A 24,740-nucleotide genomic window follows, 5' to 3' on the forward strand; every position below is an offset into this window, starting at 1 on the left:
CATTTTCGCTACACCGCCGTAACTTAGGAGGCAAGTGCTTTGAGAATACAGCACTTGCCTCTCTGACTTAAGGTGACGTAGCGTAAATAGGATACGCTACGCCGCCTCAAAGATGCGGTGACCTACGCGAATCTGGCCCGAAAAGTCTATATATTCAGACAAAAATAAGATTAGTTGACAGTACTTAAAAAGATGATGCAAATAGTTGCCCCAATTTATTTGAGTAGACACAGCACAACATTTTTTGCAACTGAAGAAATTTAAAAATGTGAAAAAAAGTTTAACCACTTGCTGACCAGCCGTCGCAGTTATACTTCGTCAATGTGGCTCGGCTGCACAAATCACAGTACCAGTGTGGCAGTTCGGGCACTAGCTTTTGGCCAGTGAGGGCGCCAATCAACGGGTCCAGCGGACTCGATGTCCGCCGAATGCCCTATGATCGTTCCCTGCAGAAACAAAGAGGGAATCTGCCTAAATAAACAATTCAGATCTCTGTTCTGACAGGGGATTACACTGAGATCCTGTCTTTCTGCTATCTCTGTGTTATCCCAGGCAGCTCATCCCCCATACATTTAGTAAACACACCCAGGGAACACATTTAACCCATTGATCGGACCTGATGTTAACCCTGTCCCTACCAGTGCCATTAGTACAATGTCAGTGCAAATGTTTAGCACTGATCACTGTTATATTGGCAAAGTTGCCTGCTGTCTCTGGATATAGTCAAAATATGTGTTTAAAGTATATTCTACTTTAACAAAAATGCAAACAATCAAAAGTCACAACTCCCTTTTTGTTTACTGTTCCTTCTCTATAGGGATGATTTATTAAAAAAAAAAATGTGAAAATTAAAACAAAACCAAATAGAATTGTTAACCATTGCAGCCGGTCAGGATTTCTTTTTTATTTTCTAACCTTTACTGGAAATAGAGACTGTGGGTTACAGTTTTCATAGACAACATTTTCTCATTTATTGGCACTAGTTTTCATAAATTAAACCATTTAATGTATAACTGTAATCATAAATTTAACCATTTAATGTATACCGTATAAGTATATACGGCACTGCAAAGATCGAAGCACCATTGATAATGTTTAATCAGACAATAATAAGAGATTACTGGACAAGAATTGTAGTATCAATCCCGTTTTTTTTTTAAGTAATGTGACTACAAATGTATACTGCGATTAAAAAACTAATGTAAACTATTGATTTTTAAACAACATAAATATTACATTGATTATAATTATAAAGAGCCTACCATCTTGGATGTCCGATTGTACTGGCTTGCATGTATCATTGCTCTGCTCCATTACTTGTGACTCAGAGTTTGACTCTACGAGAAAACAAAAGAAAGAGTAATTATATTGCTATACAAATACTGATTCCATTGTTAAAATACTTTTAAAAGATAATTCCATTCAAAACTGATATTAAATTTTTTTGTTAATGCTTGATAAATCAAATATTTCTGGCCTACACCCCAATTATCTCTTTTTGGAAAACCATGAAAAAAAAACAGGACTTTAGACTTGCACAGAAAATTTCTTATCGTGACCAAAAGGCTGGGCAGAAAAATATCATATGCAAATATGGGTGAGAAAAAGTCTATAATGAAGAAAACAAATCTTCCTGCAAAATCCATTTATTGGTAGCAAATAAAAGGGGTTTACAGGCACCCTCACACTGCTAAATCTCCTAGGTCATGGGTCTTCAAATTATGGCCCTGCAGTTGTTCAGGAACTACAATTCCCATCATGCCTAGTCATGTCAGTGTGTTACAATGTCTCATGGGATGTGTAGTTCTACAACAGCTGGAGGGCTGTAGTTTGAGGATCCCTGTTAGGTGATCTAGCTCGAGTAAAGATGGGCCTTTAGGTGTGGATGTTTCAACTTCGATGTCATACAGTCATACAGCTTTGTTTTTTGGCTACATTTTTGACACAAAAAAAAGCACAGATGCTAAATCAGTCACTGTATGCTACATGCTCTCCAAGCCTAATGACCCACAACTTATCCAGACAGCTATGAAACAAGCTTTGCGATCTAACAGTCCTAAAGAAGGGGGTGACAATAAAAAAAGAAAAGCAATGTCTCTGTTCGCTACCATAAAAGAAAGGAAGATTTGTGTTCTTGCTTTATTTTTTGCATGCCCACCCATGCTTATATATGCTACAATCCTGGTGGGTCCACTGGTTTGGATCCCCTCACAAGTTGTACAGACTTCTCATTATTTTATCAGTAAACCCCTAGTCCCTTATGTCAGAACATCCTGGAAACATCTAGATCCAGCTCCATCAACATCAGCCACAACATCAGCCACCAAGTAGTTTTCTACTTGGGGATCAACAAATTATGATGCCTTGTGGACAGCATATATTTCCTAAATATTTTAACAACGATCAATAAAAGCTTCATATAATCCACTAACCCTTTCCTACTATTTTTTGCACTTTTTCCAACCTGATTTACAAGCTGATAGCCATGTGCACAAAGCATTATCAATCTCAGAATGATAGGTATAGTACACTATGTGGTATAGTTGCTTATATGTATACAATATATGATGCTAAAGATTGCTCTATTGAATAAAACTGGCAATTGTTTAGGCTATCTGGCCTAATATGACAAGCTTAGGCAGGTGCCTACAGGTATCATTAGGCTTGTAGTAGGAGTTAAGCCTCGTACACACGATCAGTCCATCCGATGAGAACGGACCGGACCGATGGACCGTTTTCATTGGTTAACCGATGAAGCTGACTGATGGTCCGTCACGCCTACACACCATCAGTTAAAAAAACGATCATGACAGAACAAGGTGACGTAAAACACAACGACGTGCTGAAAAAACTAAGTTCAATGCTTCCAAGCATGCGTCGACTTGATTCTGAGCATGCGTGGATTTTTAACCGATGCTTGTGCGCACTAACAATCGTTTTTTTCCCATTGGTTAGGAATCCATCGGTTAAATTTAAAGCAAGTAGGCTTTTTTTTAACCGATGGTTAAATAACCTAGGTGGCCCACACACGATCGGTTTTGACCGATGAAAACGGTCCATCAGACCGTTGTCCTCTGGTTAACCTATCGTGTGTACAAGGCCTTACTGTATATGTATTTTTTATCCTTGTACCCACTAAAAATATGTACTATTTTAAGCAAAACTTTCAAGATTTAATTATTGTTGTACCATAAAAGTCCCTATTGGTTGGTTTTTGGTCTATAATTTGATATTGGCAATAGTCTTAGGCCCCATACACACGATAGAATCCATCCGCAGATAAATCCCAGCAAATGGGTTTCTGCGGATAGATCCTATGGTGTGTACACGCCAGCGGATCTGTTTCCACGGAGAAATCTCCTCTGGGATGGATTCCAGCAGATCGGATATTTGCTGACATGCACAACAAATCCATCTGCTGGAATCTATTCCAACGGATGGATCCGCTCGTCTGTACAGACTTACCGGATCCATCCGTCCAAAGGGATTCCCCGCACGCGTCGTAATGATTTGACGTATGCGTGGAATTCCTTATATGACAGCGTCGCGCCGTCGCCGCGTCATAATCGCGGCGACGGCGCGACACGTCATCGCCAGAGGATTTCCGCGCGGATTTCAATGCGATGGTGTGTACACTCCATCGCATAGAAATCTGCGGAAATCTTTGAGAGGATTTATCCGTGGAAACGGTCCGCTGGACCGTATCCGCGGATAAATTCTCTCGTGTGTATGGGGCCTAACAAAAGATGTGTACATGTAATGTGACCCTTGCAACTATAGTTTGTAATGTATTTAGATATAATTTACATGTCACAGAGGTCAACTTAAGACCCCTTTCACACTGAGGTGCTTTGCAGGCCGGAAAAAGCCGTTCTATTCACTCCAGTGTGAAAGCCAGAGGAAACAACGGTAAAACGCTGCTAAAAATAGCAGCGTTTTACCGCCAATGCCCAGGCGCTTTCAGTGTGAAAGCAGCCTTCTGCAAGCAATAACTTTTTTCTATGTATAGTACAGTAGGTAAATATCACAGATGATTTAAAAAAAAATGTTGCCAGATGTTATGTGATGCCAGGTAGACCACCGTAGAGGTCTCCAAACATGGCTGTTGCAATTACATGTTATGATCAAAGTACTGGAGGAGGGGAGGAAGGTGTAGAAATGCACAAATAATGCATCAATGGTTTATATTACTCGTTGCCATAGAATACCATAAGCCAAGTTCAGTCTATTGAAACAATGGATGTAAACTGGGTTCTAGCCAGAGCACAGCATTTATTTCTGCTCCAATGCTCTAGAGGTGTGCAGATATATACTAATCAATTTACATATTTTATACTATATGTTATTAGTATTAATTTGCTGGAAACGAAAAGCAGCCTAGCTAATTATATGAACATGAACAGAGAATGAGTAATGTCTTAAGTGCCCTCTCTTCCCTGCTGTGCAGCAATATTAAGATGCAAAAGGAGAGATGTCTGTCAAATGTAAACCTCAAGGATGTAATAAAATGACAGTATCAGAAGACATAATGAAATGCTATATGTATTTTAAATAAGCAAATTCTTACAAATTGTAGCATGTACCACTGATCTTAAATTTAAAAGGTAAGTAACATTACTATACTATTGTTTGAAGGGAATCTTGAAATAGTCATCTCAACAAACTTACCTGCCGCCCAGCATACAGTCAATGAGTTGAGTTTGCTTAGGTGGCTTGTGATATTGAAAATTAGGCTTGGCTTTTTGGCCCCCACTTCTTAACATGGATCGAAGAGCTTTATAACAAACCAATTGCATACATTAAATATGCAGGCTATAAATCAAATCCATTTAATATAGAAAGAGGAACTCGCCAGGGATGCCCACTCTCCCCCCTCCTATTCGCCCTCCTAGTAGTACCTTTAGCCCAACGAATCTGCACAGACCCGACAATCACAGGTATTGAAAGTGCTGGATACCATCATAAATTATGTCTATTTACAGATGACATACTCCTATTTCTATCATCCCCACAAGTTTCCGGACCTAACCTCCTGTCCATTCTAGACAAATTCGCAATGATTTCGGGACTTACAATAAATCCCAAAAAATCCAGAGCCCTAGATATATCCCTCTCCAAAGTAGAATCAGACTCGGCCAAAAATGCACTCCCTTTTATATGGACTGAGAGGTCAATCTCTTATTTAGGGGTTCACCTAACAGCCTCATATTCAGCTCTTTTTGTAGCAAACTAGCCCCCACTCCTCAAACAAATTACAACACCTTTACAACAATGGACACATCTCCCGATCTCATGGATAGGTAAAATTAATGCAATCAGAATGACAATTCTCCCAAAACTACTTTATTTATTTAGAGTTTTGCCGATCCCTATCCCATCTTACCACCTTAGATTACTCCATAGAAGAACATTAACATATGTCTGGGGCTCCATTAAACCCAGTGTATCATTACATACGCTGCATTTACCAAAACTCAAAGGAGGTCTAGGATTTCCAAATTTTGCTAACTATTATAGAGCTGCACACATTGTTAGCCTCTCTAAATATCATGCTACACATGAAATACCCTTATGGGTAATAATAGAAGAGGCACAATGTGACCATCTTTCTATTTCCAATCTGTTATGGCTCCTCCCCAATGAACGCAAAACCCTACATAACCCCATCACTAAATATTTTTTATCTTTATGGGACAAACTTAGATTTAAGCACCAGCTACAATCTTCTCACAACCCTCTTTTGTCATTTCTCAAAAACCCTGCTTTCTACCCAGCATGGGTCTCACCCAAATCATTTAAGATCTGGAACTCATTGAACATTACGCGACTTAGTAACCTAACTTCTTCAACATCCTTTCACACATTTCCTACCCTTTGTGACACCTATAACTTACCAAATTCTGAACTTTTTAGATACCTCCAAATCAAACATTTTTACACAACTTTGTTAAACACTGATATCTCTGTATCCCAAATTACGATTTTTGAATCAGCATGCCTGAAAGACCCTCATTTAAGAGGTATAATATCTTCTATATATTCCCACATTTCAATTTACCCTGGTTTAGAAAACCACCTTATGCACGTAAATGGGAGGATGACCTTGAAAGAACATTTGATATGGCTGATTGGTCCAAAATCTGGTCTGCAACTAAATCCTCCTCACCAAATATCCTGGCGGTAGTAACCAACTACAGAGTTTTAACTCGTTGGTACCTTACGCCAAACCAAACAGCCCAATGCTTCCGGGGCTGTCCTGATCCAGGCACCCACTTACATATTTGGTGGTCCTGGCCGTTAGTACAAATATATTGGGAAAAGGTATTTGAAACGGCTTCCAGAATATTTGGTCTCACTGTGCAACCAGACCCAGCCACAGCCTTGCTCAACCTAAAACCAGATCTCATTGCACATAAGCAATTCAAAACTTCTCACTCAATTTTTTTTGGCAGCTAAGCAAACAATAGCAAGGGCATGGAGGACCCCTAGCTTGGAGATATTCAAGACCATACGTAGAGTAAATGACTTCATGTCTCACGTCAAAATGCTAGCTATAGAAAGGGATCAAATTCCAGTCTTTGAAAAAATCTGGAACCCTTGGATCAATTATCACCTTCCATCATTCCGCGACAACTCAATTCTTATGCCATGGTAGCTGAAAGATTCATTTGGTTATTAATGACTTACAAAACCACATTTCTAGAGCTTGGGTTTTACCCTACTCATTCTCGTGAACATTATAGTGTTCTGTTCAAACACTCAGTGGACTTCTACACTTCCTTCTCTATTTTCTTACTATCCTATCCATTTTTATTTTTGTTTTTTTGTCTATCCTTTTATTTTTATTTTATAACTCATTTTATTTAAACAGTAATAAAGTACTGCTTTACATAATTATACTTCAATTTTCCAGGTCCAAGTAAAACAATTTACTGTATATGATAAATAGTATTTCCAACTACAGTCATGAATATCTTGATGTAATGATTTATTTACTTTTCTATTTTCTGTTGAGTTTATATAATTTACTTATCTGTACATATATAGTGGACCATGAAGTTTTTTTTTTTTCAAACCTGTTGTAAGTAGGATAACTTATTGATAAGAGAAGGGATCACCGCTCCAGGTGGGTCACTATGTAGAGATGGACTGACTCAGGATACCGTGGGTGCTGGCAATGCACTGACCATGCATAAGATACGAAGAAAGAGGATGGATAGCCGCACTCCAATGACCAAACGGTTGTCTTTTATTCAAAAAAGCACAGCAAGTACATCACTTCACAGGTGCAACAAAGGAACAGGTAGATAACCGACGCGTTTTGCACTGAGCTAGTGCATAATCATGGCTGATTAAGCACTAGCTCAGTGCGAAATGCGTCGGCTATCTACCTGTTCCTTTGTTGCACCTGTGAAGTGATGTACTTGCTGTGCTTTTTTGAATAAAAGACAACCGTTTGGTCATTGGAGTGCGGCTATCCATCCTCTTTCTTCGTATCTTAGGATAACTTATTACAACATGTATAACACAAGATTTGTACTTGGATTATCATATTCATTCAATAAAATACTTTGACAAGGAAATTTAGGCTAAATCTATAATGTGGGTCCTATCACATTAACCAGCATCTTGTTTTGTAGTTAGTAGCATATTTTAGGAATATGATTTAAACAGATAGAACTTTATAGTTTTCCTTGTATTGCACTTACCCATTTTTGGCTTAGTTGTTGAAGACACTTATCAAAGTGATGGAGCAATATTATTGCACGTTAGGTACAAATGGGTGGGTCAGAGCCATCAATATAGACGATTGTTGGCATTTACAGAGCACAATAGGTTTTAGGAGCTTTACAAAAAAAAATTCTGAGTGAGTGTTGCTTAACTTTTATTTTAGTGGATCACGGCGCAAAGCAGGTCAAACACTGCCTCAGAACATACAACTGCACTGTACTGTTAGGGTAAATAGAAATCATCTGACCGTGTTTCATGATAAAATGCAAGTCAAGTTCAGGTAATCAACACCAACGTACACAAGCCTTTAGTCATTTTCGTAGGATCAGGGCCTATGTAAAGAAAGCCCTGATCTCTGAAAATTACTGAATACTGCAAGATTCATAGGAAATCATATTTTTTTTTTATGTATAGAGCGCTGAAGAAGTGGCCATAGATTCACAAAACATATTTGTTTTGTGAATTGTTGTTGATATAGCAGCCTGTTGCTTCTTTTAGGCCATATTGTAGCCAGTGCTTTCACTTAATTGTCTTTTGCCTATGGTAGAAAACATCAAATGGTTAGCTGCTCTCTTATTTGACTTTATTCTTGAATTACAGATAAGACCATGACATAGTGGGGAAGAAGCAGCACATTGATACCTTTCGTGCTATACAAGCACTTACTAGTAGCCTGTTGAGGCACATTTTATGTTTTGTTTTTGTTTTATCAATGTGAAGTGCAACTGGTTGATGAACTTACTAAAGCTGTAGTCTGTGGGCTTTTTTTAATTTTATATTGCAGCTTGGACACCCAGCAAATAGCACATTGGCAGCGAAGGTGTCCAGTGTGCCCCCCTCACCGAATAACCAACCATACACACGGCAACTGCCCCAATCTATAACTGACCTTAACAGCAAGGAGCACATGGAAGGGCGACGCATGTCAAACAAAAACAAAGAAAAATTCTCAGCTCAACTTACCAGCCAGCCTGCAACACCTTTACAAAACATTGCAGCAAAAGAGCAGAAAAAGAGAGCTATTACCTGGAGCTATCCTTTCCCCATGGTAATGTTTACTGACCACATAAAGCAGTCAAGAATCAAAACTCTACATCTGCGGATGATGGTAAGAGGCATCTGAACACAATAAACATGTTTTCATTCTAAAAATGTATATCTTTTTTAAAGAAATTGTGTACTCAATTAACTTCTCTTATTTGCTCCACTTTGGTCTGTTAACTGTACCAATGGAAGTGTTTTGCTTATATTTTTCAAAATCGCAAAAAATACCTGTTCATCTTGCCAGAAATGTAGGCAAGGGTTAGCATTGCACCGATACTGTTTTTTTATTGACGAGTACGAGTACCGATACAATTGGTCAAGTACTTACCGATACCGACTTCCGATACTTTGCGGCTCGATATGCGTGAATACAAAATAAATGGGCGCAAATCTCACTGCAAAGAATAGCATGCAATTTGAACAGGAATGCAGTGTCCGAATGCTGTCTGAACTGCATTTGTGATTTCCCCCCACCCCAGGATTCTCTGTATGTGTGTATATAAAGGAAAGCATCATAACTAACATTAGGTACACATCTGGTCAAATGCAAAATCTGCATAGTGTGCGAGTCCCGCCGATGATAGAAATTCATGGTCGCTGGAGGTGCTCACAGGGCTGCAGTTCCGGGACCCCTGTAGGTATGGGACAGAAGTGATGTCAGCTTGGGGGCAGACCGGCTCTACATCTTCTCCAGCCCTGTGAGCACCTCCAGGGGCCGTGATTTTCTATCATCAGCAGGACCGGGACACTTTTTGCATATGACCAGATATGTACTTAACCTCCCTGGCGGTATGATTAATTCAGATTTTAGGTGCTAAAAGCCGTACCATTATTTTGCATGGAAATTTGGCGTTTTATATTGTAGGCCTGTAATTCTTAGAAATAACTCACTTAAATCTGTCCAAACAAGAGTCTAGTAGGCCTCGTACACACGACCGGATCTATCCGCTGGAATTGATCCGCGGATCAGTTCCAGCGGACAAATCCGGTCGTCTGTACGGCCTAGCGGATATTTATCCGCGGAGATTCCTCGGCCCGATCCATTTCAAGCGGATATAAATTTCTTAGCATGCTAAGAAATTTATCCGCTTGAATCGGGTCCAGCGGATTGATCTGTACAGACTCACCGGATCAATCCGTCCGCTCCCCTCCCTCGCATGCGTCGTAATGATTCGACGCATGCGTGGAAGTACTTACCTTCCAGCGTCGCGCACGTCGCCGCGTCATCATCGCGGCGACGGCGCGACACGTCACCGCGGATGAATTCCACGTGGATTTTGATCCGATGGTGAGTACAAGCCATCGGATCCGAATCCGGAGGAGGAATCTCCGCTGGAAACGGTCCGGCGGACCGTTTTCAGCGGAGATCCCCTCGTGTGTACGGGGCCGTAGACATCCCGGGTATGATAAATTTTGAAACACAAAATCATAAATTATAATACAATAAATAAATATAAATAATTATAACAAATAATATAATAATAATAAAAATGATTACTTTTAATTTTTTGATGACGAATTTCCCCACAAATCACTATCGCTTAATTGTGCAAATGATTCTAATTTATTATCGCTGTTTTCTAGCTGGTCTAAAACCACTTTTGACATAAAGGGACACTTTTTGGTTGCTATGGACAGACTCCAGTTTCCAGGCAGGAAGAACAGTTTTTATTTGATAAAAGTGCATGCAGGACACTGGGCAGACCACTAGGGACAAGGGGTGGGCGATGTATTTTTTACATACAGTTCTGTAATCTATAAGTATTGTGTGTATTTACTTTTTTAAATTTGGCGCCGATCTCCGCCCCGTGCTTCGTAACGTCGCAGGGAATGGAGCTCGGCGGCACACGGGCACTGTGGATCGAGCGAGGAGACACAGCTCGATCACACAGCGCGGCGGAATCGCATGATCCAGGGACAAGGTAAGTAAACCATAACTGTGGACTCTGCGAGGCGATCCCGAGTCTGGCTCGGGGTTACCGCTTTTGGTCCTGAAATTCCACCCCGAACCAAACTCGGGAATACCGCCAGGGGGGTTAATGTGAGTTAAAGCGTTTTTAGTGCGATTTGCGCACATTAGTTTTGCATTGACACATATCACACTGCAAAGTATCGTTTTCAGTTTCGAGCATTTTCCAGCGTACGAGTACGCGTGAAAATGCCCGGTATCGGTGCATCCCTCTAGTAAGTGTGCTACTGGCAGAATCTCCAGGAAAAATTAGCATCTAAAGCCTGGCAAACTGCAATATATTACATTTTTGTTTTTCTGGTTTAGATACACTTTAAGTAGGGTCGCAATGTGTGTGTTCCTTGTCCACTTTAGATGCAAATAATGCATATTACAGTTCTTGGTCTTACCCTGCATGACAAAAATATGGGGATTTGTAGGTCGTGGGCAGCATCCTTGGCTTCCCCTCCTGCCCAATCCGGTCTTAAGACCCGCTTCCTGTCCTGATGGGCCCAGAGAAGAAGCAGGAAGACAATAGCAAATGTTGATTCGCTATTAACACAAGCCCAACCTTTTTAAAGGCAATTAGAGCTTTAGGCTCTAATAATGTGCTTAAAAAAAAACCAAGCTGGTAGAAATCTATGCGTCCGGCGCCCCGCATGGAGCTTAGGGGGGGCGGCACCCCTGCGCCTCTTATGGACCAGCCGCTGCTGGTTGTAACCCATCTTACTTGCTTAGAGTTTGAATAAAAGTTATAGCCATGCAGCATCTTCAGAAGGAAAGGTCAAAAAAGGCATTCTGTGTTTGTTTGTTTGTTTTTTTCATTGAGATGTATTTTAAGAAAGCGAAGTATAAAATATGTAAATTGCAGTCAGTGGCTTATAAACCATATACCACCTGTAAAAAAAAAAAAAAAAAAAAAACAGACACCAAGTGGAAGACGTGATTAATTAGCAATAAACGTGCATATGGTAATTGGAATTTTTATATGTACATGTATAATCTTTCAGAGAAAAGTATATCTGCCTTGCATTTTTAATTAATAGTTTGTCTTCTAGCCAGTCACTGTTTTTTAGAAATAATAAATAATGTGACTGCCCTATTCTTTTTTACAAGGTTAATGCAAGCCTAAACATTCATACAGAAACTTTGCTGGTTTGAATTAGCGCTTACATCTGATATAATTTGTTCTTATGCCAAAAAAAAGGGCCATCGTTACCTTGGGAAAATACTTTAGGTACTGAGAAACCGAAGGACCCAAACTCTAACCCTTCAAACAAATGGGCTGAAAAATACTTTTTACATCATTTGGTTCTTTCTTTACATTTTCTAAAACCTGTATTATGTTTTAACTTCTCTAAGGAAAGTATTTCATGGTGTGTACCCAGAAAGAAATATTGTGACTGTTGTTGGTGACATAACATTGTGTATCAACAAAGCCAAGTGATAACCATTTCAGCACGAACATGGTGATCATTTAGCGTTGTAAAAAAAACAAAGCCATATCATTTTTTTCAAGCAATCTGTACCCAAGCATGGTGGCGGCTGGTGCTCCATTTTGTTTGTGGGGGGATGCGGAAAAACCACAAGCCCCCCCCCAGTCAGTCGCATCTCCCCCCCCCCGTTGCTCGACTGTCAGCTCATAATCCCTGCACTTACCCCATCTAGGTCGCGAGCAGCACTTCCTCCTCATCGGTTTCCCCCCTAGTCTCCTCCTACTCCCCGGCTTTACGGCGGCTTCCCTTGTGGTCAAAATGATTGCTTATCCTCTGTGCCAATCGGGTCTCAGGACCCGCTTCCTGATTGGCTGGGAGGGGAATCATGAAGACAACAGCAAATATTAATTTGCTATTGTCACACAAGTAGGTGAGCTCAGGGCACACTGCTCCCTGAGCCCACCCTTTTAAAGCCTTAAAGCCAATTAGAACCCTAATGCTCTATTCACGTGATTATAAAAAAAAAACCTTGTAATCCATGTGTCCGGTACTCTGCATGTAGATTAGGTGCCAGACGCATGAATTAAGGGGAGAGCACCCCTGCACCCCTTATGGATGGGATGCCACTGCCTAAGCAGTCTTCATGCCAAAATATGTAGCTAACTTCATTGGAATTTCCGCAAAGACAAAATCAATAATGTGTAACCACCTCCACACATTGTGCAAAAAAAAAAAAAAAAGCACAGTGAGTCTATAATGGGGGAGAAGATCAACCACAGGTAGACAAAAGGGAAAATTGGTGATCAGTCATTTTCCTCTGCTTGCTGCTGAAACACATACCGGTATATGGAAAAATGTTTTGCAACATTATAAAAATTTAAATTTAATCAGACATATCATTGAATTTGGTTGCTATGGAAAGCACAAATGTTTTATGTTAGAAAATAAAATCCTATTTAAGTGATTGTGCTTTTAAAGCATCTGCTTTTTTGTAGATGTTGTTTGTTGCAAGTGTCTGTGTATGCAAAAAAAATATTTTTGAATTTTCAAAGTTGATGGAAATATGACTAGATTTTGTTTGCCTAGACATTTCGGTGCTAAAAGTTGTTTTTCCCTTTTCAACAGTATAAAAAAAGGAGGCAATTTCCAAGGCTATACCACATGGTTTTGATTTGCAGGGGGTTAGTAGAATCCTGAAATTCATGAAACCTGAACTTAACAGCAAATTCTACTGAAATCGACGTCTGGACAATTTAAGGATTTCGGGTCCATTAGCAGCATGACATTCTGGAATTGGACAACGTCGACTGGGATGATATTTGGGATCCTCCCTTCCAAACCTTGGTCTCATTGCGAGACTGGCTCATACAATTAAAAATAGTACACAGAGCCTACTTCACCCCCTACAGAGTCCACAAGATGAACCCACCAAGTTAGTTGGCGTGTTGGAGGTGAGCTAACTCTCTGGTAGATTGTTTTCACATATTTTTGTCCTGCTGTAGGGTTGTGGGATTTTGGGAGGTGTTGGCCTTGGTTTATCTAGTTATAATCTATCTCAATACATCCCTCAATGAGTGTATGCTTGTTAGGTCTAGCTGAAAATCTAGTTCCAACTGTAGTGGAGCGAACTTCAGTTAGTTTGCTCCTTTTTTATCACGATGCAGTGGAAGAAGCCCTGCCCCCCATTCCTCTAATCTGGAAACAGCTTGTGAACAACAGCCTACCTCTGTACAAAGACACCTACACAAATAGAGGTTGCCCCAAAAATACGATAAGGTATGGCGTAAATGGCTAATGTAGCCTTCAACCACCTTAGACATGTCGCAAAGAAATTCTACCTATTAAACCTGATGGGTTTCTCCGAAATATTTCTTATACGTTTTCCCTATCAGTTGTTAATTTTAATGTATTAATGTATTAACCACTTCCTACTGGACGGATGTCCCTGGACGTCCTTGACTTTGAGCCGTGATATCTGAATGATGCCTGCAGCTACAGGCATCATTCAGATATCGTCTTTTAGAGCCGGCGATTCTGTGCATCGTAAGATTGATCATAGCGGCTGTTCCACTGCTTGATCGTTCTTACGGGCAGCAAGAGCGGACATCCCCCCACTGCCCTCCGGTGCTTCTACCGACTCACCGCTGCGATCGGTGAGTCAGAGAACAGATCCGCTGGTCCTGGATGCCTACCATAGAGATTTCCGGTGGACCAGATGGTCACCAGAGTCTCTATGATCGTTTGGAGGCCGGGTGAGATGTTATGACGTCACGCCCGGCCTCTGCATTCAAAAAAACGGCGCTGCTTTGACTGTGAAGCGGTGAACGCTTTTTTATTTTTTTATTTCCAGTTTCCCAGCCTAAAAGTAAGATGTGGGGTCTTATTGACCCCATATCTCACTTTAAAGAGGACCTGTCATGCTTATTCCTATTACAAGGGATGTTTACATTCCTTGTAATAGGAATAAAAGTGATCAAATTTGTATTTATTTTTTTAAAGTGTCAAAGTAAAAAGTTTAAAGTAAAATTAACAATAAAAAAAAACATTTTATTTAAAGTTCCCCTGTCCCTGGTAGCTCGCACACAGAAGCGAATGCATACGTAAGTCCCGCCCACATATGAAAACGGTGTTTAGACCACACATGTGAGATATCCCTGTGAACGTTAGAGCGAGAGCAATAATTCTAGCTCTAGACCTCCTGTGTAACTCAAAACATGTAACCAGTAAAAAAAAAAAAATCGTCGCCCATGAGGAATTTTAGGTACCGATGTTTGGCGCCATTCCACGAGCGTGTGCTATTTTGAAGGGTGACATGTTAGGTATCTATTTACTCAGCATAACTTCATCTTTCACATTATGGAAAAAATTGGGCTAACCTTGATGTTTTGTTATTTTTTAATTCATGAAATTTTCCCAAAAAAAGGCGTTTGAAAAATTATTTGCGGAAATACCATGTGAGATAAAAAGTTACAAAGACCGCCATTTTATTCCCTATGGTGTCTGCTAAAAAAACATATATAGTGTTTGGGGGTTCTGAGTAATTTTCAGGCAAAAAAATATGATTTTTGCATGTAGGAGAGGAGTGCCAGAATAGGCCCGGTAAGGAAGTGGTTAATAATACAATGAGTCATGTCCCATGGTGTAATCCTTGTTATTCTGTATATTGTTCCTTGCCAAATGTGATGTTAACCGTAAGGGTTTCACTATTAAGCCTTGTATCGTTTCGTCTTGTTTGTCTAATTTATTTTGGTTTGTGTTTAATAAACAGATTTAAAAAAATGTAATAAAAAATTTGGACTATTGTCACAAAAAGGGCATGGGTAGCTGAACCATGACATTTGGGACATTTAACAAAGCAAACATTATATTATACAATACAGTATAAAATTATAAAATACAGAACTGCGAGGAGCAGATTCATTTATTGCGAATTCTAGGGTGACATGGAAAAATCACCAGTCCTTTAAATTACAGGCTTGTAATTGTTACGGAACAGTAAAATGTTCTCAGATAGCATAAGCAACATTGCATTTTTGCATCTCATATTTTAGATAAATCTATTGTTTTACTTTTAGCGTGGCTTAAATACAATAGTCATTAACTTAAAAGTGGAAGTTCTGCTTATCTGCCCCCCCCCCCCTCCGGTGCCACATTTGGCACCTTGAGGGGGGGAGTGGGGAATGGGTTTTGACAGGTACTTGCTCCCACTTCCTGCTGAGTTTGCTGTCACTGCAGCCGGCTCATTGAGAAAGCGCATGTGCAGTAGGAAACCAGCCGTGAAGCCAGCTTCCCCTACCCAAGTTGGCGACGCCAGTACCCGAGAGCCGATTCAAGAATTGGCTGAGGACACTGCAAACAGATAAGCTCCCTAACAGAAAAAGTCAGCAGCTACAGCTGGAGCTCCTCTTTAAATACAATTGCTGTGATTAAATCTGATTCATTTCAACATGAAAAAGACACAGAATTTTTTTACTTTTCTTGGAATTTTATAAGAGACACAGAATCAGAAGGATTCTAAAATGTATGGGTTATACTGCCACCTTCAGGAAAATTCGACACTGACAAACAAAAGCTATTAATCAACCAGTATAACACCTCCCACTCCCATCATGCCTCAGTTTTTGGCAAAAGCAATAGAGGTATAATTATAAGACAAATGGTCATACCTGTGTCACTTAATGAATGCCTTAAAAGGCATTTTACAGTAAGTTAAAAATCCAGTTTTTATAATCATTTATTAAGGGACACAGAGTCAGAAGTATTCTGAGTCATACAGGCTGTCCTAAAGCAGGCCAACTGAGAAAAGACGAAAAAACTCACAAAAAAAACAATGTCAGTCTGCAGCTCAATGAGTCACCTGAAATACCAGGCTGGATTTATTCTTTAACCACTTCCGGACCACAGAATGCTGATATACTCCGGCTGTTTGAAGGGGATATCTTCGTTATGGCAGCAGCTAGCTGCCATAACTCAGGTATCCTCTTCTTCAGCTGGAAGTCCGGTTTCCAATAATAGTGGTCTCTGTGTGGATTTGCCTCAAGATCACTTTTATCGGTGCCGCTTACCGGAGCCGTCGGCAGCGGCGGAGGCGATCGGATACTTCTTTGTGTTACGTATGGAGATGAGTGAGGGGAAGATTATGCCCTAGACCTCCTCTGTAACTCAAAACATGCAATCTGTAGGATTTTTTAAACGTCACCTATGAAGATTTTTAAGGGTAAAAGGTTACCGCTATTCCACGAATGTTGGGTATCAATTTACTCGGCGTAACATTATCTTTCACAATCTAAAAAAAATGGGCTAACTTTACTGTTGTCTTATTTTTTAATTCAAAAAGGTGTATTTTTTCCACAAAAAGTGCGCTTGTAAGACCGCAGTGCAAATACGGTGTGACATAAAGTATTACAGCGACCGCCATTTTTTTCTCTAGGGTGTTGGAAAAAAATGTATAATGTTTGGGGGTTCTAAATAATTTTCTAGCAAAAAAAAACAGTTTTTAACTTGTAAACAACAAGAGGCATGGTTCTTAAGTGGGACCATGGAGAAAGATTGTAGCCACTTTCTCACTCAGATATGGAGGAGGCTAAGAGCAATATAAGGTACTTTTTGAGTTCAGAATACATACTTTTTTTTAAACCAGGGCTTAGTGTAATTTCAATGGCAATTATTGGAATAGTGGTAATAAATAGGTGTTGTTTTCATCCTATTTTATCACACAAGTATGCAGTAGGAGACGCTCTGACGTGTAGCGTTACAGTCCATGAGGACGGGCGTTCGTGGAAGCCGGCCGGCTCATCTTTTTAGACTTCTTGATTGTTATTCCTGTAAGTGCAATATATTTTTTATTAAATGCAAATAGTTTTTACGGTACATCACTATTGTGGATTCAATTTTTTTCGGTGGTTTTAGAGCCCCGAGGTTGCAAGGTTGGAGACAGTCCTGTTTAAAGGCCCTGGCTGGGGTTCAGCCGCAAGCCAATAAAGCTTATCTGTCTGGTAAGCGTGCATTTTATACGGTGTTCTCTATCAGTGGTGGTCCTCTTCTCTACAGTGTGTCATATGGTCTATGTTTTAATTATTACGGTACATCACTATTGTGAGCCTTTTTCTTTTTGGGATTCTTATACCATCTTCGCCAATCTGGAGGATCATCATCCCTGATGTCGATGGCGGTTCTATTTTAAAGACCCTGGCTGGGGTTCAGCCGCAAGCTTATTATGCTTGCCTTTTGGTAAGCGCACACCCTACATAGTTTCATCACTGGTGGTGGTTATATTTTTGGTTCATTGCAATTTTGTTTTTATCACCATTATACTCCAAGCTATTTGAGGACTTTGGAATCTATGGACTTTATAGCTTGGTCTTGTCAATATTGATTATCAATTTCAATCTTCACCTTTTAGCGAAACTACAATCTTTTTTCTTAAGTATGCAGTAATGTGCTGTAAATGCTGAAATAAAAAAAAATACATACTGCCCTAAAAAATAAAAATAAAATAAAAATAAACATTGAAACACCAAATGCCAACCCTTTTTTTAACCTAACAGACAAATATGGATAAAAAGGAAATAAAACAAAAAACAAAAACCAAGCAAACAAAAAAGACTATATGGGGCAAGAGGGCAGCAGCTAAACTGTGACTACAGTTGTTATTGACACATACAAATCTAGATCTAAAAGAGACTGTTGGCTCTTTAAAATGTAAACCATGCGGGGGAAGGAAGGTACACTGAGGGGGTGGCACATATCAAAGTCCCTCTTATTGGCCCGACAGCTCACATAAGTTCGAAGGCCAGGCCGTGATTATAAAGAATTTGGTCCAGTGAAATTCCACATCAAGCTGCTAGGGCCACAAATTCATAGTACAGGCGATCCCTGGGTTACAAATATCCAACTTACAAATGGAGGGAGACAACAGGAAGTGAAATGATATCTACCTCTAGGAAGGGAAACTCTCTCCTGTAATGCCTCATACACACGACCAGTTTTCCCGGCAGGAAAACTGCCATGACAGTTTTTCGCCAGGAAAAATAGCCGTGTGTATGCTAAATTGCAGTTTTCCCAGCAGGAAAACTGCTGTGAATCCCGGCGGAAAAAAAGAGAACATGTTCTCCATTTTCCTGCTGCGATTCCCGGCGGTCTTTTTCCCGGCAGTTTCCCTATGGGAAACCCCGCGGTAGAGCATACACACGGGCGGGATTCCCGGCCAAAGCTGTCACTGCAGTTTTCCCGATGGGAAAATCTCTGGTGTGTACACAGGGAAAGTTCCCCTACAGGTTCTCTGTTTTCCCCCCCGGGATTCCCGACTGACTTTTTTTTATGTAATCTTTATTTTCAAGATATTTGCAGATAGCAAACAGAAAAACATTGAGCAAAACATAAAAACATAAGACAACAATGTATGAGGGGCTGATATGAATTCAAGCATCTATGGATCACCCCTACCATCTCCGTTCAGTGCACCCCCAGCGAGGGTACCATCCCCCCTTCTGAGATAAGAAACAGACTGTGTCCCTGGGTATCAAGCCCAGAAACCTGAGAGCAACCAAACAAAAAAGAGATAAAATAGGAATAACAAAAATGTGGACAAAACAAAACATCAAAAGGGGGGGGGAGTGGGAACACCTGCTAGTATAATACACCAAATTGAGCTGTATTAAGTTTGTCAATGCTCATTCGACTCCCCATTTGCTGACCCGCAGCCTCCCATCCTGACCCAAAACTGACCCCATCAAACGGGAGGAGCCCGGGGGGGGAGGAGCAAACGGGAGGACCCTAGGCCCCCATCCCAGCTGGGCCTGCATAGTGTATCCAGGTAGCCCAAGTGAAGTAGAACTTCTCATATTTATCCTTATACTGTGCCATCTATTCCTCTGCAGCCATAATATTATTTACGATAGCTATCCATTCAGAGCGGGTAGGGACCTGAGGTTTCTTACAATAGATTGGAATAAACCGTCTGGCCGCATTAAGCAGATGGGGTAATATGGATTTGCGATAATGGCTAAGAGGAGTGGTAGGGAAGTGCAACAAGGATTCCAACGGGGAATCCGGCAGCTCCAGATCCAAAATTAGTTTGATATGTGCGTGAATATCCAGCCAAAAGGGTCTCAGCTTGGGGCATTCCCACCAGATGTGAAGGAACGAGCCTCTGAGGCCATATTCTCTCCAGCATGCATCTGAAAGGGAAGGATAAATATTGGCAAGCTTGGAAGGCACTCTATACCACCTGGTCAGGATCTTATAACTATTATCCTGCATTTTGGTATCTACTGTGCTCGAATGTGTGAGGCTATACAGGTGATCCAATTTAGGTTCAGCGAAGACGTGCTGAAGATCCCTCTCCCATTCTCGAATGAATCCCGGTTTTCCCTCAGTAAGTAGGGATTGCAACAAGTGATACAAGACTGAAATGGCATGGGGGATAGTGGAGGTGGACTTGCATAAGCGTTCGAAGGGGGAGGACAAGGTGGGAGACCGAACTCCTCGGGGTAGGCCAGTGATAAAGTGTTGGAGCTGCCTGTAACGCCACTCATCTATTGGGAAGGGGCCGTATTGTTTCCGAAGAGTGGCTAGTGGCAACAGGCCCTGGTCCTGAACAAATCTGCCACATCTGAACTCACCATCCGCCGCCCAGGTCCGAAAAAAAGAAGGGTGTTCCCCAGGAGTGAACCAAGGGAAGCCTCCTAGAGGCAAGCCCCCCCTGCTTATTCAGTCTGTCCCATATCGCCAGGGCATGGACGGACAACGGAGAGACCAGTGCAGAGAGACCCCTATTTTCCAGAGGAACCCACGGGGCATGTGATAGATTACGGCCTGCCAAGACCTTGTCTAGTGGTACCCAGAGCTTGTACGGGACATTATGATACCAATCCAGAATACGTTGCAGAGCCACAGCCTCCTAGTACCTGCGCACTACCAGGGCCCCCATACCTCCCCTCTTCTTAGGGCAATGTATTGTACGAAGCGCTAACCGGGGGCATTTCCCACTCCAAATATGTTGTATAAACAGGCTGTTGAGGGTTGAGAAGAAAGTGCTAGGCAAAGTGATTGGCACCATCTGCAGGAAAAACAGGACACGCGGCAGCACATTCATCTTAAGCACACTGACTCGGTCCATCCATGAAAATGCGGCCCTATCCCATTGCTTCAAGTCCACTCTGACTGTGGAGAGAAGCAGTGCGTAGTTACACTCATACAATAGAGCACAGCTGGAGGGCAGATGCACCCCCCGACTGACTTTTTACAGCCGAGAATCCCGGTCGTGTGTACTAGGCATCAGAGTTATCATGGGAAAAAGTGGTCTCCACTGAAGCTTTATCACCAATCCTTGTTTCCATGACAACCCACATTTTTCAAAATCCAATTTAATTGGGACAGACAGCAAAACAAATGTTACAGGGGTGTTAACCCTTCCCTATGCAATCCAAAAACCGTAAAAAAAATTTGGGCTGGAGCTCAACTTAAAAAAATTTACCTGTTCCGACTTACAAAAAAAATTCAACTTAACTACTTGGTAACCGCCCTATAGCCGAAATACGGCTACAAGGCGGTTCCCTAACTCTAGGAGGGCGTCAATATACGTCCTCCCAGAGAGTCAGAATTGCGCGCCCGAGCGGGCGCGCACACGCGATCACCGGCGCTCGCTGGGTCCACGGGACCCGCAGCAACACGGATCGCGGTAAGGAGCCAATGGAAGCGGCTCCTTACCACGTGATCGCGCCGTCCAATGATGGCGCGATCACTTGTAAACAAACCGGCGTCATTTAATGACGCCGGTTCCTCCCTCTCCTCTCTGTACCGTTCGGTACAGTGTGAGAGGAGAGGGAGGGGGGGGGGATCGGGCGGCAGCAGCAGCCGCCGCACTGTGGGCTGGATCTGTGACAATTGCAGTCACAGATCCAGCCATCCCTGCGCAATACTCTGCAGTAAAAAAAAAATGATAAGCGCTAAAGTAAAGTAAAGTGCAATACTCTGCAATACCCCCTATACTCTGCAATACCCCCCCCCATACTCTGCAATACCCCCCCCCCCCATACTCTGCAATACCCCCCCCCCATACTCTGCAATACCCCCCCCATACTCTGCAATACCCCCCCCCATACTCTGCAATACCCCCCCCATACTCTGCAATACCACCCCATACTCTGCAATACCCCCCCCCCATACTCTGCAATACCCCCCCCCCATACTCTGCAATACCCCCCCCCATACTCTGCAATACCCCCCCATACTCTGCAATACCCCCCCATACTCTGAAATACCCCCCCCCCCATACTCTGCAATACCCCCCCCATACTCTGCAATACCCCCCCCCCCCCATACTCTGCAATACCACCCCATACTCTGCAATACCCCCCCATACTCTGCAATACCCCCCCATACTCTGCAATACCCCCCCAATACTCCGCAATACCCTCAATACTCCAATACCTTGCAATACGTCGCCTATGGGGATTTTTAAGTAGCAACGTTTGGCGCAATTTCACGAGCGTGTGCAATTTTGAAGGGTGACATGTTGGGTATCTATTTACTCGGCGTAACTTCATCTTTCATATTATGCAAAAACATTGGGCTAACTTTACTGTTTTTTTTTTTTTAAGCACAAAACAGTTTTTTTTTTAAAAACACGCGTTCAAAAAATTGCTGCGAAAATACCGTGCAAGATAAAAAGTTGCAACAACCGCCATTGTATTCTCTAGGGTATTTGAAAAAAAAACATATATAATGTTTTGGGGTTCTATGTAATTTTTTAGCAAATAAATGATGATTTTTACATGTAGGAGAGAAATGTCAAAATTGGCCTGGGTGCTCCAGAACGCCTGATGGTGCTCCCTGCATGTTGGGCCTCCGTATGTGGCCACGCTGTGTAAAAGTCTCACACATGTGGTATCGCCATACTCGGGAGGAATAGCATAATGTGTTTTGGGGTGTAATTTGTAGTATGCATATGATGTGTGTGAGAAATAACCTGCTAATATGACAGAAACTAGAATTTTTTTTTTATTTTTACAGAATTTTCAGTCTTTTTTCTTTTATAGCGCAAAAAAAACCGCAGAGGTGATCAAATACCACCAAAAGAAAGCTCTATTTGTGTGAAAAAAAGGACAAAAATTTCAGATGGGTACAATGTTGTATGACTGAGTAATTGTCATTCAAATTGTGAGAGCACCGAAAGCTGAAAATTGGTCTGGTGATTAAGGGGGTTTTCGTGCCCAGTGGTCAAGTGGTTAAAGCGGGGGTTCACCCTATATAAATTTTTTTTTTTTTTTTTCCCTCTAGCATTAAATCCGGCATAGTAGCGCGAGCTACACTATGCCGGTCTTAATTTTTTTTCCCCCGTACTCACTGTTATAGCGTACATAGAAGATTCCGGGGAATGGGCGTTCCTATGGACAGGGAAGGTGATTGACGGCCGGCCGTGGCACGTCACGCTTCTCCGGAAATAGCCGAAATAGGCTTGGCTCTTCACGGCGCCTGCGCATAGCCTGTGCGCAGGCGCCGTGAAGAGCCGAGACCTACTCCGGCTGTCTTCGGGGAGCGTGACGTGCCAGAGCCGGCCGTCAATCACCCTCCCTCTTGCTAGGAACGCCCATTCCCCGCGGCAGACGGGATCGTCAATGCACGATATAACCGTGAGTACCGGGATAAAAAAATTAAGACCGACATAGTGTAGCTCGCGCTACTATGCCGGATTTTATGCTGCATTGTTCTTAAGGAGGGTGAACCACCGCTTTAAGAACAAACCTACAGACCTTATCTTGTTTGTAACCCGGGGACCGCCTGTAGTGTTGAATCTGAATATCATCCCTAGTTTTTACAATTGCACAGAGTAAATTATTTGTAATGCCTATTAAAAATAATAAGTTTCATGGCAGAAGTCTGTCTTTGCCATCTACCGTCATGCAATTTTTATATATTCCTATGGGGATCCTTTACTGTAAATTAGCAAGAATCTATTTGGCAGCCTGTGACAGCACAAAGATACTGCTTATACCGGGCACTACAAGCTGTTTATAACCTTTATGTATGACACTACAGAACTCATTTGTTTTCTTTTTAAAGGATGCAATTACCCCCTTTTCAGCAAGGTGCTGTACACAATCAATCATTTTGAAGAAAGAAAAGCAGATTACAGTAGACTGAGTGAAATCAGACCATGCTTATATTTGATCTATAAAGGCTCTGTGTAGTTAGAGTAAATTGACTGTCTGAAAACCTCCCAGGGTGCTCCAAGACTGAAATGTGTATTGCCTGATATTTTAATTTAAAATGTTAATATAAAATGTTCAGGCTTCATTCTAAGAATGTATGACTGTTGGCTAAGTGGACCTTTGGACAACCACAATAGTGGGTTGGTTGGAAAGATATTACCATAGGATAACAAGACTTGCATTATTTAAAAATTATGGTTTTAAGATTTAAGTAAGAATGTATGACTCTTGGCCATGGATATAGCTAAGTGGTCGGAGGGCATTGATTGGATGTATGGAGCATAGCATGGTTATTAGTAAAGCTGGCCATACACAATACATTCCTATTATACAGTCTCAGCATGATCTTCTCTCAATGTATAAAAAAAATAGTAGTACAATGGACTACTTAATCAATTCACTTAACTTGTATCCATTAAACATAAATCTTTTATCCTCTCCTTGATACTGCATGCACATGCAAAAAATCGTTTCTGCAGGGTCTTTCAGGATATGCATTGCCTGGCACCAAAAATAATAGGACCGGGAATGGGTAAAATCTGTAGCTACAGAGGGTATCCTAGAAGCTTTGGAAAGAAGTTTGGCCTAGATAAGCTATATAGCAAGAGTGGCAGGAAAGGTAGCGAGACATTTGGAAAAATGTTTTTTTTCATACCTATTTGTTTCTGTATTTGTTTCTGTATTTATGCATGTTTTCATGGTTTTGTCGAAGTGCATTTTTTGGCGCATTTTGTCAAATTATGTGTTCAGAATAATGGTGGTATTCAAGAATAGCCTGTCGGTTTCCATATATAGCGAGGCCAAGAGAACATGGCCTATTTTTAGGGAGTAGATCTCCACAAACATGCATTTGCAGCACATTAAAAC

At 41.4% G+C, this 24,740-nt stretch overlaps 1 protein-coding gene across 3 annotated transcripts in view; it reads right to left on the reverse strand.

Moving 5' to 3' along the window:
- MACROD2 (mono-ADP ribosylhydrolase 2) overlaps window positions 1-24,740 on the reverse strand; it is a 3,190,351-nt gene that overhangs the window by 25,987 nt on the left and 3,139,624 nt on the right. For all 3 annotated transcript variants that reach the window (XM_040351278.1, XM_040351279.1, XM_040351277.1), the window contains exon 20: window positions 1,263-1,337. In XM_040351278.1, the coding sequence (XP_040207212.1) occupies window positions 1,263-1,337 (75 nt within the window). The remainder of the gene's footprint in view (window positions 1-1,262; window positions 1,338-24,740) is intronic.

The sequence above is a fragment of the Rana temporaria genome, chromosome 4 (genome assembly GCF_905171775.1).
Source record: "Rana temporaria chromosome 4, aRanTem1.1, whole genome shotgun sequence".
In the NCBI taxonomy this organism is placed as follows: domain Eukaryota; kingdom Metazoa; phylum Chordata; class Amphibia; order Anura; family Ranidae; genus Rana; species Rana temporaria.